The sequence below is a fragment of the Lynx rufus genome, unplaced genomic scaffold (assembly GCF_022079265.1).
Source record: "Lynx rufus isolate CCGP_SWC_20201006 ecotype Redwood Valley unplaced genomic scaffold, mLynRuf1.p SCAF_26, whole genome shotgun sequence".
Lineage (NCBI taxonomy): Eukaryota > Metazoa > Chordata > Mammalia > Carnivora > Felidae > Lynx > Lynx rufus.
In genome coordinates, this window is record NW_025814841.1 from 13301400 (window position 1) to 13319072 (window position 17673).

Here is a 17673-nt window from a genome sequence, read left to right on the forward strand (position 1 = left end):
ATTGAAACCTGATACCATTTCCCCAAAGCCTTCTTAAGTGGAGACTCTTCTTTCTTTAACTCTCCACACACCTGGGGATCAAAAGTCTGGTGGTTATCTTTTTTTTTTTTTAATTTTTTTTTCAACATTTATTTATTTTTGGGACAGAGAGAGACAGAGCATGAACGGGGGAGGGGCAGAGAGAGAGGGAGACACAGAATCGGAAACAGGCTCCAGGCTCTGAGCCATCAGCCCAGAGCCCGACGCGGGGCTCGAACTCACGGACCGCGAGATCGTGACCTGGCTGAAGTCGGACGCTTAACCGACTGCGCCACCCAGGCGCCCCTGGTGGTTATCTTTTTATTTTCTTATTGCCACTTCTAGTTCATTTACTTTTCCATGTATATAAAAATAAACAAGTTAAATGAAACAAAAAACCCAACTCCTCTGTAGTTCATTCCCTTTGACTGTAGTACCTACCCTTGACGTCTCTTTATTCCTGTTAACTGTGGCCACCCAGGTCACTCCTCTGTCATCCTGACTTAGGGTCTTTCCACCTTAGCCCAAATCCTTCCACCATCCTGGGTGCCTTCACTATCCACATGTGTAATGTACTATCCTGGCCTCTCATTTCCTTAACTTGTCTGCCATATGGTTTTCCTATTACTTTAGTCACCCTGGATCATAACCTGCTTCATTTCAGTAATAACACCAATCACCTCATACTCTCTATTAATAAACATTAGTTCTCTAGTCAAAGAAACTCAAGCTCTTTTATTCTCAAAACTTTGATTATTTGACCTCATCCAAATCTTTTAAGTCTAAAAATCGGTCCGCTTTCTGCTTAACTCTACATCCCCCTGCTGTCTTCACTTCCTTCTCTAGCTTTAGACACCATGGCACATCACTTTACCCACTTTTTATAGTATCCTAAACTTTTCTGCCCCACTGCCCTTCTGTCATGCCTCTCTGGGAAAACCTAAACTTTGCTTCATCCAGCTGTCTACCCCTTCCCCAAACCAGCAGCGAGCAGCTGAGCACTCAGCAAAAAACATGCTATTTTCAATCATGTAGTTTAATGCGACCAAGGATTCATGGTTACCAAATTAATTCAGTCTCTTAATGTTTCTCATTAATTCTGTTTTCCCTGGACAGCCCTTTCTTTTTCCCCAGCATCAATTCCAGCCTCTGTGGTCTCAAATCTCCAAAGTCCCTACCTTCCATTTCACTCCTAGGAGACAGTGTACCTCTTACTTCATAGTGTGAACGTGGAGCTGCCCAGTGGAGCTTCCTCTAATTCAGACTCTGCCAAACTTCACAAGAGGTATTCTCACCTGCCCCCCTTCCCTCTGTCCTGTTAACATGAAAGAGGTCGTTTGCTGTGATTATCAGTTCAAGTGTGCACTGAGTCCTATCCCGTCCTGCCTACTTGAAAAGCACAATCATTTTTTATTTTTTTCCTGTCTCTTCACCACCTCCCTCCACTGGCTCCTTCTACTTATTATTTAGACTGACTCAAATTTCCCTCTGCATTCAAAAACAAACAAGCAAGCCCTCAAGAGTAAAACAAAAGTATATATATATACTTTATATATATATATAAATCTTCCTTAACCTCTCCCTTGTTCTCTGCATAGTATCCCCTTCCTTTCCCTTATTTTATTTTTTTGTAAATTTTTTTAATGTTTATTTTTATTTTTGAGAGAGAGAGAGAGAGAGAGAGAGAGAGACAGAGGGGGAGGGGCAGAGAGAGGAGACACCGAATCTGAAGCAGGCTCCAGGCTCCAAACTGTCAGCACAAACCTGATGCAGGGCTCTAACTCACGAACTGTGAAATCATGACCTGAGCCAAAGTCTGAGACTCAACCAACCGAGCCACTCAGGTGTCCCATTTTTCCTTATTTTATAGTAGATTTGTCTATACTTTCCATGTCTACTTTCTCACCTCTTACATATTCCTTAGCCCATGGGAAGTAAGTGTTTCAATGAGTGTTTCAGGGAAGAAGCAGGGGTCATCATTGTTAAATGATGTTACCAGGGTGTGTAAAACTGATGAATACTCCTTTAATTTAGGTCTAAAGGAGCCATTGCTTCTTTCACTCAGCATAGTAATTTTGAGATTTATCTCCATTGTTGCATCTTACCAGTATTTTTTTTGACCGAGTAATATGTATTACTATGTAAATAGTTCTTTCTTTCTTTCTTTCTTTCTTTCTTTCTTTCTTTCTTTCTTTCTTTCTTTCTCTGCATAAATAAGCCACAGTTTATCAGTTTATCTGTTGATCAACATGGGGGCTATTTCCAGTTTTTGGCTATATGAGTAAAAATACTATGAACATCCTTGTACAAAGCTTTATTGTGGGCGTATGTATTTATCTCTCTTAGGAACACCTAGGAATGGAATTGCTGGTAGTTAACTTTGTAAGAAATTGCCTATTTTCCAAAGTGGTTGTCAATTTACACTCCCATCAGCAGTGTACAAGAATTTTGGTTGCTCCACAGCCTCCCAATATTTTGTATAGTAAAGTAGGTATCGTAATATTTTAATTTGCATTTTGCTGATCACTGATGGTGCTGAGAGCTTTTCATGTGCTTATTTGTCATCCATATATCTTCTTTGGTGAAGTTTCTGTTCAAGTCTTTTGCCCATTTTTGTATTGGGTTGTATGACATATATTACTGAATAGTTCTTTACACATTCTGGAAGCAAGGTCTGTTTTCAGATATAGATTTTCTGAGTATCTATAATTCACATTTATTTTTTCCTGGTATCTTTTGATGAGCAAAAGCTAGTTTACATCCCCCCCCTTTTTTTTTCTTTTTTGCCTTTATGATCTATTCTATTTGTGTTCTTTTTTAAAATTTTTTTGCAAGTTTATTTTTCAGAGAGAGAGAGGGCGCAAGCACAAGTGGGGGAGACAGAGGGAGAGGGAGAATCCCAAGCAGGCTCCATACTGTCAGCACAGAGCCCCACGTGGGGCTCAAACTCACAATCCATGAGATCATGACCTGAGCTGAAATCAAGAGTCGGATGCTTAACCGACTGAGCCACCCAGGTGCCCCATATATTGTGTTCTAAGAAATATTCCCTTGTCCAAGGTTGTAATAATAATCTCTTTTTCCCCCCCTAGTAGCTTTATTGCTTTAGCTCTTTTGTTTAGGTCTGTAATCTATCCTCAATTTATTTGTGTATGTGATATGAGATAGGGGTCCAATTTTTGTTTTGTTTCCTTACAATGATATGCAACTGTTCCAGCAGTATTATTTATACTGTATTCATTTTAGTTCCATCATATGGCTGAAGGGTGGGTCCCAATGACTAAGATTCCTTTCCTGGAATATGACTTTTGGGGTTACACTGCCAACTATCTTACAGTTACTTACAAATTTTTATGTCAGTGTTGGCAGGTGATCAGGATTTTAGAAATCACCTTTGCACAGTTCAAGTTTTGACATATTCTTTCTGCAGCTATAAGGGAAATTAATTTGGCAAAGGGAAGATGTGGTCACTTGGATCTCTGAAAACATTAGGAAGACCACTGATTAGTTCTTTAGTTTTACATAGTAGGAATTTATTCCTGCTTATAATAAATTATCTCAGTATTACATTAGGTCAAAGTATACATTGTCTGCTTGGATGCTGTGTCACACTTTGATAGTCTCCCAAATGACCTATTTTTTTTTTCATGTCTTTAAGCGTGGAGAATTCTCTCTAGAGATCTGAATTATGTGCCCTTGCTTGAAATAATAAAACATAGATTCCACAAGTGGGGGAATATGGAAGTAACATTTAAAGTACATTGCAGAGTATGGGTAAATTCATGAAAATGTGAATGAGCTTGTCAAAATCATGGAACTAAAAGCTGAGTTTGATAGTGCACCAGAACATGGGTAAGGAACATGTGACAACTTGGGTTATTGATGGTTTTTAAATGTTTTTGCTTTATATGGGAAATGGGTTATTATTTGGATAACTTATATGTTACTTATGTAATCAGCTTTGAATTCTTAAAACATCACTCTGGAAATAATGAATGCACCAGATGAGGGACAAATGCATTCTTTATTTACTACTTTGTTCATCCCAACATCTGGCATAAGATTGTATTTTCATGATTGGTTCCCAATTCTGACTCAGCCATAACTAAACATCTTTTATGACTATTTATAGTGTCATACTAAGTAAGATTTTTTTTTAAGTAAGGGTCTTTTAGCCTTAAAAACTGAGATTATTATTTTTTCTGTGGTCATGGGTTGAATTTTTTTAATAACCTGTGTTTTGATCTGTATTTAAATGTCACAGTCTGGAATGAATGCTCCTTCTGGAAGCAGAGACATATGTGAAGGTTTCAGGTTCCTTATTTCTTTACTCGTTCTTTCTGGATTTCATAAAAAAGGTATAAATGAGCAATAAAATAACTTTGTTGGAATGCGATAGAATATTGCACTACCTTTGTTTGTTTTTAAAGGTCACATATTGTACTTAAAAATACGTGTGGCAAATTGCTGTGTAAAATTCAGGTTAAGAAAGGATATGAAAAACAAAAACACTCTCTTTAATCTGAGAAGTCCTGAAGAGTGTAAAGTTTTAATTAAATACAAATTAATTATGAAATATTTTAATATGCAATTTAGGTATTAAATAAAATTAGCATTTTTCTTCCTTAAGTATGTGTTATCAAGTTTCAAGAATGTTAAAAACTTCTCTGATGATTTAATCTGAAATCATTCCTACAGCAAAATTCATAAATAATAAATATTATCTTATTAATCCATATTTTAGTTTAGTTGGGTCTCAGAGCAAGTTAGTTCCTCAGGGAATGTGGTGTTCTTTATAAAAGAAGGTGATGAGATGTAATCTCCAAGGAATTAAATTGTGAAAACAATCTCGGTATTGTACATGCTAATATAAATCTGTTATTCCCTTTCCGCATCTATCACAACACATTTTAAATTGTGGCTGATCTTGTATGCAAATAGCTGTCTTATTAGAAATTGCAGCTCTGTGTGCTCATGTCTCCCTGGATTTCTTGGGAGTTTGCTATCTAACCATCAAAGCAATAGAAATGAATGATGATTGCTGCAAGGCTTTGAAGAACAAAGAAAAGTCAGAACGTTTTAGAGGTTCTAGATGTCTGAGGCATTGACAGTTTGCACCATACACATGAATGGGTATCTCTTTACATCATTTAGAATAGCCTCAATGTGTTTATTAGAAAAGAAAATATTTTTCTACCTTCTTGTGTTTGTCACAGCTAATAAATGTAGAGCATTTGTGCGTGTGTGTGTTCTCTAGGCCTTTTTTGTTTGTTTCAACATTTGGTAAAATTTTATTTTGCTTAAAGAATAGAATGGAATACATAAAGAATGGAATGATTTCAAAGAATAAAGGTTTAATTTTTGAAATTTTGGTTAAGGATTATCAGTCACTAAAATAATTAGGAACAAAAATTAGGAACAAAAATCAAACTAGCTCCTCTCTATTGTATCTCTTAGGTTGAAATTCTTTTAAAGTTTTTATATTCATAGGTTATATAAACGTAAAATGTATCTATTCACAGAGTATAAGCCTTTATAAAAATATAGGGTATCACCAAAAATATTTTGGTATCGCTTTGTTTATTTAAAGTACAATTTAAAAAAAGTAAAATCTAATTTGGTGGGTAGATTTTCTTTATGGATCCCTTACTTTTTTTATTTACTACAGGTAAGGAATGAATAAAATACTGGCCTCTAAAGTGTTATCTCTGTTAGGATGTTGGTTTAAATGACCAGGAAGGAATTAAGGGAAGCATAGTGAGTGACCATTTGGGTAGCTAGGCTTAGTAATTAGCTTCTTAAAATTTAAGCTAGTCCATGAAGGCAACAGACAAAACTAAATTGAAGGGGTAATAATGCCTCGTGTATGTATTTATTTAAACTAACTTCTCTCCTAAAATGGAGTGATATTTTTTCTAGCCCCACATAATCAAGTTTAAAATAACTTGACTCCTCCTTGCAATTAATAAATGCAAAATACTATGCAAATGGTTGCTATATGAATAAATTATAATATATCTATTGATATTTTTTATGATGCTTGTATTAAAGTTCTGAATAATCACAAGTGAGAATATAGGATTAGGTGATGTCTTGGTTTTAGTTCTGAAATTTTAAAGTTAAACCACATGGTGTATGAGAAGTGAAGACTTTATTTATTTGACTTTTTGTCTTACCTTGCACATTCCTAAATATTACCATAATATTAAGTATGAAGATTATTATGGATAGAAAAATATTTTTAACTGAATTTATGTTTTTACACATAAGTGGTAATTATTAATTTGGGGATGCCTTTTACTGTGTTATGGACCACTGTTACAATTGTTCAGTGTGACCATAAATATAAATAAACAATACAGTTTGATATGAACAGATTTCAAAGGCATTTGGCATTTGAGAACCGTAATAATGCTCTTTAGGAAAATTACAGTTTAATAATTTATGTGAAGACATCTATACATACTTGTTTTAGTTAGGGTGATACTACCTACTGTAACAAACAAATATAAAATGTATAGAGGCTCAAATGCTGCAATGATTCCTGTTGTCACAGCAGTGTGAAAGAAGAAAATAAGTTACTTAAGTAGCTTTCCTTCATGCAGTCATTCAGGATCCAGGATGTCATAGGCTCTGTCATCTTCATCAGATTATTTCCAGTAGCACCCTGGGGGCCGTCTCCATTTCAGCCAGATGAATGAGAACACATGGAAAATTTTTATAGGTTAGTTCTAGAAGTAGAAAACTCTAATTTATCTATTTTTTTTTGTTGGCCGAACCTCAGTCACATGCCCATAGCTAGCAGCAAAAGGAAAATTGTCAAGTGAGCTCAGGGGAAAAATCAAAAACAAAAACAAAGCAAAAACAAAGGTATACATATATTTTAGTAAGCAGCCAGCAATTTTTCCTATAGTCCACCATTCTGGTTGTGAAATAGCCATGCACATCCTCTTTCCTGCCTCTTTAGTAGGTTGATCTTAAAGTTTCCCACTTACTGTATCCGCACAGAGTCAAGGATCAAGCCAGTGCACAGTTCTCCCTCTTAGGTTGGAAGGTGGTTCCTTGAAGTTTACTGACTATGAAATTTTCCTAATGGCAAAGCAGAGGATAACTGCTTCATATCTCCTATAATCACTCCCATTTAGAAAGGGAAGAATGGGAAGGGTGAGAAACACAGCAATCACTGACCCAGCATGACCATGAAACCTGCTGTGCACAAGGGTGCATGAGGCCACTGAGAAGGTCCATTGTCCCGACAGAAATTTCTTGCTTGGATCCTAATTATGGTCCTTTTACAGAAGTTCCCTTGCCCATTTTTTCTATGGCTCTCCCTTCTGGATGGTTCTCCTTCCAGGTCACATATGAAGAGGATGTTACAAATCTAGAATTTGCCTTCCTTGGGGGCTGCAATCTGTTGGTTTAAGTTTAGAAGTCTAGGAATTGATTTTCATTCATATACCTTTTTTAGACAAAGTTGGTTTCCTTGTAAATGTAATTCCCTCAGATTTTAGTAACCTTCTTACCATTTCTAGTTAATTCCATGTGACACTGCAATTTCTTTTCCAGACATCTGCTTATTTTCTATGTTACAGAACCCCTGCACTTCTCTGTTTCTACCCAAATACTGGCTGCCTCTGTGATCTGAAACAATAGGTTCAGGTGAGAGGGGAACATCCCAATCGGCTCTCTCTCTCTCTCTCTCTCTCTCTCTCTCTCTTTCTGTCTTGTTTTTTAACTGAGAAGTCTTTTTTTTTTTTACATTTATTTATTTTTGAGAGACAGAGAGAGACAGAGAACAAGTGGGAGAGGGGCAGAGAGAGAAGGAGACACAGAATCCGAAGCAGGCTCCAGGCTCTGAGCTGTCAGCACAGAGCCCAACGTGGGGCTCGAACCCACAAACTGCGAGATCATGACCTGAGCTGATGTCGGAAGCTCAACCAACTGAGCCACACAGGTGCCCCTAACTGAGAAGTCTTAATGGGCCTTTATTCTTCAAAGCCCTTCTCACTTTTATTTCTTGCCATTTGGCTTTTAGAAGAATTTGGCTTTTTCAACATTGTTATTCCCCAAATTACCAAGCTTGTTATCATTTTATATTTTTGCTTATGAATTGGCCAGTTCTTGTCTGACCGCATCTTTATTTTGTAGTTCCTTATTAGAAACAGCGAGGAGCAATTTCCAGGCATCATTCAGGGAACAATTAAGTCTGTAATAAATAAACTTCACCAACATATATAAATTCTCAATCACAATAGAATTTCATTCCTCTTTCAGTAGAGTATTATGAAGGTAAACAAGTCAGAGAGAGTATCCTCTTCTACCACAGGCTGACCAAGGTACTATGTTCTCAATATGTACCCTTAAGGTTTGTTGGGGGATAATTTACATTGCAGCCAATTGGAAGGGGAAAGATAATGCAGCTGTCGACAAAGGAGATTTCTAATCTTCGGGTTTGGGAGTGACACATAGTACTTCCATTCATATTCTGTTGGCAATTACTCAATTATATATTTGAAGTGAGGCTAGGAAATATAGTTTAACTCTGTGCCAGGAAGACAAAGGAGAATTTGGATTTTGGTGAGTAGGTTGTAATCTGTGCCACATACATATTTTTTTAAGTTTTCATTTAAATCTAGTTAGCAGTGTAATATTAGTTTCAGATCTGCATTTTAGTGATTTTGGCACTTTGATACAACACCCGGTGCTCATCACAAGTGCACTCTTTAATCGCCATCACCTATTCTGCCCATCCTCCCACTCACCCGCCTTCTAGTAACCATCGCTTTGTTCTCTATAGTTAAAAGCCTCTCTTTCTTGTCACCCCCTCTTTGCTCATCTGTTTTGTTTCTTAAATTCTACATATATCTGCCACATATTTAAATCCAATAAAAATAATAAGGTTTGAATGTTGTGTTGTGGATTAAATCAAACAGTGCATATAATGTAGTAAGCATGAGAATATTAGTAAATGGTAGTAGTTTATACTGTTTTCAGAAGGAGAGACAGCACTAGAACTCAAATTTAGGCACTTTTGTCAACTGTGTCATGCTTTTTAAAACAAAATGTAAAGTGTCTGAGATTCAAATATTAGTTTTTATTTTGTAACATGGTAGATAATTGGAAAGAAACATTATGCCAATAGCATGCCTACAACCCCCACCTATCTGAATGAACAGTACATGATTTTCACATTTACAGATAATACTCTCTAATAGTTTGGTTTAATTGAGTATTGATAGTACTTGATAAAAATGAATGTTACCGAGAACAAATAATTGGGAAATTTAATTACCAGCAATTGTATCCTTGATAATTTATTTGGAAGATTTTTGTGTTCTTTATTGATATCTAAAGGGAATAAGTCAAAGACATTTTTACCCATTGCTTTAAAACTGAGTTTTATGGAATAAATTATTCCTGAAGTTTGTAGATAGTCCTTTTGATTTTTTAGGACTTCATCATAATTATTTTCTTTCTTTGCAGCAGGCATTTTGGAGATCAAAGATGGGTAGAAAAGATGCCTCCACTGTAAAACTTCCTGTTGATCAGTACAGAAAGCAAATTGGTAAGCACTGAATTCCCTTTGATACATTCCTGTGAATTAAGATAAAGAAAAAATCAATTATGTGTGATATTAAGAAAATAACTTTTCCCTAATACATATGATACGCAGAATATGAATAATGAAGGACCATATAGTTTTTAAAGAGCAAAAAATAAGTGCAGTCCTGCTTACCAATGAAGAAATACACTTTGTGTACTTGTGATTTTTCTAAGCTCTTATAATTTGTATTAATTTAATAAAAGCAAAAGTACATTGTATTATTATTCTTAAGTGTGGATGCTCTTATATAGTAATTTTTTTTTTATTTTTTTTATTGTTTATTTATTATTGAGAGACCGAGAGAGACAGAGCATGAGCATGGGAGGGACAGAGAGAGACACACACAGAATCTGAAGCAGGCTCCAGGCTCTGAACTGTCAGCACAGCGCCGGACGTGGGGGTCAAACCCACAGGCCGCGAGATCATGACCTGAGCCCAAGTCAGACACTTTACCGACTGAGCCACCCAGGCGCCCCAGTATTTATTTTTAACATTATCATCTATTAAAGCATTTATTTTTATCCATCTGAAAATTTTTAATTTTGTTGACCGAATGGCAGTAATTTGATAAGCTTGAAATTCTTCTTTAAAATTTTACCTTAATAAAATGGTGGACTAGAGAAAAGTCCACTCATCAACTTAAAAATAATAACAGAAAGCTTATCTGTTTTAGACTGTGCTCTAAGTGCAAGATTTTCTACCCATTCTTTTCAAGATTACATGAAGTATTTATAAAAAAATTACCTACATATGAAGTCACAAAGTCCACTCAATTTTCAAGAATCAGTATCCTACAACTAGAACTTTGAACAAAGTATAGTAAATTAGAAATAATTTAGAAACAAATTCCCATCTTGCACTTTTTCTTTTTACCTGTTCCTACTCATTCCCACCCATTCCCACTTCTTTGGAAATAAAAAAAGTAATAATTAATGAAAACCTCTTCTAAATAACTGAAGGATAAACAGAGAAGTTCAAAGAGAAGTCAGAAAATAATTTGAAATTATTCATACCAAAAGAGCAAATACCTATTTCATAAATGTGATATATAAGGTGTACTCCATAAAGATATTTCTATAAAACAAAAGAGATGCAAAATGAAAAGAATATTTAGAATATATATAACCAATGGAGAACTTATATGTAGAAAAATAAAGCCCTACTATAAATAAATAAAGTACTTTGGAAACCAATAGTTTTATAAAATGGGTACAAAACATGAAGAGGCAATTCATGAAAGAGGAAATCTAAATAGACAAAAATAATAACAAAACAAACCACTATTACAATAAAAACTGAAATCAAGAGTCTTGTGAGGGGCGCCTGGGTGGCTCAGTTGGTTAAGCATCTGACTTTGGCTCAGGTCATGATCTCATGGTTTGTGGGTTTGAGCCCCATGTCGGGCACTGTGCTGACAACTCAGAGCCGGGAGCCTGCTTTGGATTCTGTGTCTCCCTCTCTCTCTGTCCCTCTCTGGCTTGTGGTCAGTCTCTCTGTCTCTCTGTCTCTCTCTCTCTCTCTCTGTGTCTTTAAAAAATAAACATTAATTTTTTTTTAAAAAAGAACCTGTGAAATGATCTAACTTATCTAACTGATAGATAAAAGCAAATTAAAAAACAGTATTTCTAACTACATTCATTCTTCACTTTTAGGATGTTAATAAATCGTGTGGGTTGTTATGTTATTTATGTGTTTAAAAAGAAGGACTAACTTACCAGATTGAAGTCTGATCAAATGGGATGTGCTAACCACATAAAGAGTAACTATATAGTGGATCAATTCACAAACTCTTAAATATACAATTCTTAGAATTTTGACAAGTGTATATACTCATGTAACTAGAAATGCCAATTTTAATAAAAACATTTCCATTTTCTCAGGTATTTCTTCAGATCTGCTTCCAGTCATTCTCTACCCACTTCCATATGCAACTACTGTTTTGATTTCTATCACCATAGATGAATTTTTTCTACTAAAAAAAAAAGGCCTTCTAAGGCTTTTACCGAAATTGAATTTTATCTAATGATCAATTTTGGAAAATAGACGTTAAAAATCCAGTCTTCTGTTTTATAAACATGGCATATCTTTTGTTTTATTTAATTCTACTCATATTTATTAGAGCCAAGGAAGAATGAGATACAGTAATAAAATTGTGAGGCCTCAGCCTGTTCTTACGCTAAATTGTTCAGAGGGTGCTGCGGTGTGTATTATATTCCCACACAAAGTTCTCTTTCCTGTGTTACTTTCTCTTGAAAGTATAAGCTACACAAGACCCAACTGTCTAACCAGGTTCTTGGGAGATCCATGAGAAGTGTTAGACTGGTTTGTAAACCAGACTGGTGCATGGATATGAATTATCCTGTGTGTACTTTGGAAATACAGTAATCATAATCAAACACAAGTAAAGTAGTGAGGTTATACTTTTGTTCACTCTTTTTAAGGATAATGCTCCTCAGTCTTCAGATTCTCAAACATATAGTACAGGATATTATAATATATATAAGTTTTTTTGTAAAGACAAAGAAATGAAATAGAAGAGATATTGACTAGTTAATTAATACAAACCAATTAGTTAAGATTAAGTAATTAAAAAAAAAAAAGATTGACTCATTCAAGGATTTTCTCAAGGAAGGATTTTCTAATTTTCTGTATCAGAGTTAGAAAGTACCATAAGCCTGAGCTCATACTAATGATGATAAATCTATCACTGGCACTCTCCCCCCTTAAATGGAGTGCTATGCAAATGTTTCCCACATCCTATCAAAAATGTGAGGAGGGAATCAAGCAGCTAAAATTATCCAATATTTCAGTATTGGTGGTAAGAAAACAAGTATCAATAACAAATCAAATGAGTATTATAGTAGTTTTTTTAACATTGAATTTTGTAAATATTAAAGTTATCAGTAAGCTAATTTAATTACCAGTTAATGAACATTCGCAAAGAATAGCGGCATTATGTATTTTCAGTGTTCTCTTATTACTAAATCTCATTTATATAATTTTTGTATGGTCACTCAGTAATGGTGTTTGGTGATACCAGTGCTGTTGTTTGAGTGATGGTTTTAGTATCACTGCTTAATATTTATCTTCTGCTAAAAGTTTTATCTTTTGAATTATGTACTAAATGATAGTGATTAATGGCTTTGATAAAAGCTTTCTTTAAATATTCTTTGCTCAGGTAAGAATCAAATGGACTGGCATTGTGACTGGAAACACCTTACAGATACTGAATCTTCACATTAAATGGACAGGGTTTTAATTACTGTAGCATGGGGGCGCCTGGGTGGTGCAGTCGGTTAAGCGTCCGACTTCAGCCAGGTCACGATCTCGCGGTCCGTGAGTTCGAGCCCCACGTCAGGCTCTGGGCTGATGGCTCAGAGCCTGGAGCCTGTTTCCGATTCTGTCTCCCTCTCTCTCTGCCCCTCCCCCGTTCATGCTCTGTCTCTCTCTGTCCCAAAATAAATAAACATTGAAAAAAAAATTTAATTACTGTAGCATGATCTTGAAATGTGTAGTGAACTGAGATGAAATAAACTTCTTGCTTTCAAGGCAATAAACCTAATAAAAACTGAATATTCTGAAATATTGCTGACTAAAACGGGAAATAGTTTAGGTATTATCATTTCTTCAGATATAATATTGTAAAATTAGGTACTAAGATTGCCTAATGTCACATGCATTATTCTAGAGAGAAGTTATTTCAAAATTGGAAGAGAATTTTAAAAATTGCTTTAACAGGTGTGCCCGGGTGGCTCAGTTGGTTAAGCATCCAACTCTTGGTTTTGGCTCAGGTTATGATCTTGCAGTTTCGTGAGTTTGAGCCCCAAATCGGGGTCCATGCTGTGCTGGCAGTGTGGAGCCTGCTTGGGATTCTCTCACCTCCCCCTCTCTGCCCCTCCCCCACACACTCTGTCTCTGTCTCTCTCAAAAATAAATAAACAAAAACCCCACATTAACATAATTAAGATATTTTCTGAATATATGTTATTAAGTATATCAGGCAAAATAATATTTATGTGCTAGGTAAATTATAAAAATACAACTAATTTACTTGTAAATCTCTATTTTCTTATTGGCATATGATATTATAGATTCATTTCTTTAATATGTTCTAGAAAATTGTTAGCCATTGTTTCCTCAAAATATTACTCCAGTTTTCTTCTTCTCTCCTTTTGGGCAAATACCAGAAATTTTATTCTGTGTAATAGGATATGTGCATTTTTAACTGCTAAATTGCTCTCCAAAGTTGCTGTACCATTTTATAGGCCTATAAGCAAAGTAAAGTGTTGTCTATTTCTCCATATCTTTTTGTTACCAGGAGACTTAAAATGTTTGCCAATCTCACGCACATGAAATTGTATTCATTCTTTTTAGTTTTCATTGTGTTACTTGCTGAGGTTAATCATTTCTTGTACTTATTGATCTTTTGATTTCTCTCTTTGTGAATATTTTGCTGCTCCTATTTCCTCTCTTCCTTTCTTTTCCTTCCTTCCTTCATTTCTTTCTTTCTTTCTTTCTTTCTTTCTTTCTTTCTTTCTTTCCATCTCTCTTTCTTTCTTTCTTTCTTTCTTTCTTTCTTTTTTTCTTCCTTTTTTTGGTGAGTCGACTTTTAATTGCCCCTTCCTTCCTTCCTTCCTTCCTTCCTTCCTTCCTTCCATCCTTCCTTCCTTCATTCCTTTCATCTGTTAATATATATATATATATATATATATATATACACACACACACACACACACATATAGTTTCTTGAATGAATTTTGTGATAAAGTTGAATGAAATACTATTGAGTTATTTTTATCTTATTGTATTGAGTTCTTTATATATACTGATAATAATCTTCTAGATAATAATTTTTCCATTATTAAACTTGCTTGTTGTTTTGGAAATACTTTACTTGTTTAATGCTACAGCTTTATGATAAGTCTTGGCAAATGGTAGAACAAGGCCTCTCCTCAAACTTGTCTCAATTATTTTTTGTTCTTTATCCTCTTAGGTGAATTTTAAAATTAACTTTACATAGTCATGAAAAAGGCCACTGATGGCCAAATTGGAATTATATTGATTTATATATTATTTTGGAAAGAATTTATGTCTTTATACATGAAATTCATATCAATTTTACCCTTTTAAATAACATATAGTCAATATATTCAATAAATTTTCATCATTTTCTTTATAAAGTTATTGAATTTTTTGAGTTAAACAGAAGTGACATGTACTTCAATTTTTTGCTATTATTGTGACTAGAAAATATTCAAGTGGAAATAGAGATATTCTTATTCTATACCTAATTTTGAAGAAAATACTTCGTTTTCATTTTGCCATTATGTGTGATGTTAGTTCTAGGTTTTTGGTACATACTTGTCATTGAGCTAAGGAAATTCTCCTTTGTTCTTAGTTTACTAAGAGACTTTTTTTTCCTTTTTTAAAGTAATGAAGTATGAATATATGAAAGTAATGAATTTTATTGAAGATTTTTTTCTATTAGAGGAATATTATTTAATATTTTGCTAAATTATATGAATAGATTTTTCTAAACTATCTTTACATTGCTTACTTTGTTTTTATTTTTAAAAATACACAATTGATTTCAGTTTACTGGTAATTTATGATTTTTCTAAACATCCTTTTTTATGAATGTAATTGGCATATGTCTCTCCATTCTCTTACCAACTTTGTTTAGTTTTAGGTTGAAAGTCATACAAGATTTCTATAATGAATTGGAGAAATATACTTCTTATATCCTCTGGGATAGGTTATACAAATTTAGAAATAAAACCTTCTAGATTGTTTATACAACACCCTGCGAAAATCCCTGTCTGAGGCTTTTTATTTGAATAGATTTCTAGCTACTTTCTCTCTTCTTTTTTTTATCAATAGATAAAATAGATCTATTAATAGATCTATAGTTTTGAGCCACTCTGGATAACTTACATTCAGTGGTAAAGTTGAATAAAAGAATTTCAAATATATTCATAAATAGTTGGGCATAAATTTTAAAAATATTTTTTAAGTATCGGGGCTCCTGGGTGGCTCAGTCAGTTGAATGTCTGACTTTGGCTCAGGTCATGATCTCACTGTGGGTTAGAGCCCCACATCGGGCCCTGTGCTGACAGCTCAGAGCCTGGACCCTGCTTCAGATTCTGCATCTCTCTCTCTCTGTCCTTCCCCCACTCATGCTGTGTCTCTCTCTGTCTCAAAAATAAAATAAACAGTAAAAAATTTTTTAAGAATATTTTTTAAATATCTATCATAGTTTCTATTTTTAATTGATGTTATTTAACTTTATCTTTTTATGAATATTAACTGTGATGTTGAATTTTTTTATGTTTTAAAGAATTAACTTTTATTACTATAGATTCTATTATTCCTTTGTCCATAATTTTACTGTTTATAATTTCCTTCATTGCTATTCGTCTTCTCTTTCTTTTGTAATTGAGTTGAATGCTTTGCTATTTGTTTTTTAAACTTTTTAAAATAATGTATTCATTTAATGAATTAGATTTTTTTCATTGCATTATTGGTATCATTACATTATTTAGAGCTTTCTGAGCTCATATATATTTCATATACTTATGTATTTCATATATATTTATACATTTATGTATTTTTAATTGATTCTTAAACTTATTATTTTTTGTTCAAAGACTTTCAGGGTGATATCAGTTTCTGATATTAAGCTTTCTCTGTTGCATAATATGTGGTCAATTTCATAAACATTCTGTGCTTGAAAGAAAAAGGTATTCTCTAACATTAGGATGCACTACTGCTTAAGTTAATTGTGGTGTTCAAATGAATGTTTGAGCTGTCTTTCTGTGAGGAAGGAGAATTAAAATATCTTCACTAAGACTATGGAGATCTTAATTGTCTGTAATTCTATTGGTTTTTGCTTTGTATATTTTGAGGCTGTTTTTATTGCATAGCATTTCTAAATTTGTATATATTTCTAGTAATTTCTCTTTTTTATTAAATAATGGCCTTTTTATTTATAAACATGCATTTAAGGTTTTTCTTAGAGTCTTTTGTCTCACATTAATATTGGTAAATGCCTTTCTTTTGCTTAGTATTCTGGTGTTTTTTTCCTACTGCTTTACTTTTGTCTCAACTTTAACATTGTTTTATGTTTTTGATATAGCCTAAGAATCTTTGTTTTTGAACAAGCAAATTTAATTCTATATCATTTACTATGAATGAAAAATCTAGATCTACTTGCAGAATTTTATTTCATAATTTTACTTGTGGTTGTTCTTTGATGGTCTCTACCCTAACAGCTTTCCTGAAAAAATTTGGACTTTTTTTCATTGTTCAAATTTTGAAAGATTTACATTTCGTTTCTCTCTGTCTCTCTTCTTCCTTCCTTCCTTCCCTTCTCTTTCTCCTTTCTCTTTGTCTTCATCTTCTTCATCTTCTTCTTCCTCTTCTTGACTTCCTCAGATTATATTTGTGATATATTTGACTTAATGAAAACTAAAGTCTCTTAATGTCTTTATTTATCCAAAACTATGTAAAGATTTTTAACTCTATATGATTACTCCTTCCTGTTGTTCATGTTATTGTGTGTATTACTTTATTTCTCTCATCTTTAACAGCACAAACTCAATTATTACAGCTATTATTTTTAGTTTTAATTACCAATAATTACTTAGATCTAACTTTATGTTGGCTGTTGTTACTTTTTGTATTTCACATCTGCCTTCTGGTGAAGTTACTTTTGCCTTCATGCAAATATCTATTAGTGACAAAAATTTCTCAGTCTCTGTTTATAAGGCAGTATTGCTACATTGTACTCATACTTGAATTATAGTTTAGCTGGGTATGTAATTTTAGGATGATATTTGTATCTGCTCAGAACTTTAAACAATATTGTTTTATTCATTTTCTGTTTCTGGTGTTTCTGATGAGAAGTGTTACAATAGTCTAATTTTAGGTATAGTTTTCATTCCTTTGTTTAAGATTTTTCTTTTTATCTTAAATGTTTTTCAGCTCTAATTTAATGCAAATACTTACTTTTATTTGGTAAAAAGAAAAAAAAAAGACTTAGGATTTGGTGT

At 33.8% G+C, this 17673-nt stretch overlaps 1 protein-coding gene across 5 annotated transcripts in view; it reads left to right on the forward strand.

Annotated features, from left to right (window-relative positions):
- The window catches only part of TRIQK (triple QxxK/R motif containing), an 85405-nt gene that overhangs the window by 35656 nt on the left and 32076 nt on the right, over nucleotides 1–17673 (forward strand). For 3 of the 5 annotated variants that reach the window (XM_047088980.1, XM_047088982.1, XM_047088978.1), the window contains one exon: nucleotides 9502–9583. In XM_047088980.1, the coding sequence (XP_046944936.1) occupies nucleotides 9523–9583 (61 nt within the window). In that variant the 5' untranslated portion in view covers nucleotides 9502–9522. The remainder of the gene's footprint in view (nucleotides 1–9501; nucleotides 9584–17673) is intronic. The other 2 variants (XM_047088979.1, XM_047088981.1) reach the window with 1 other exon arrangement.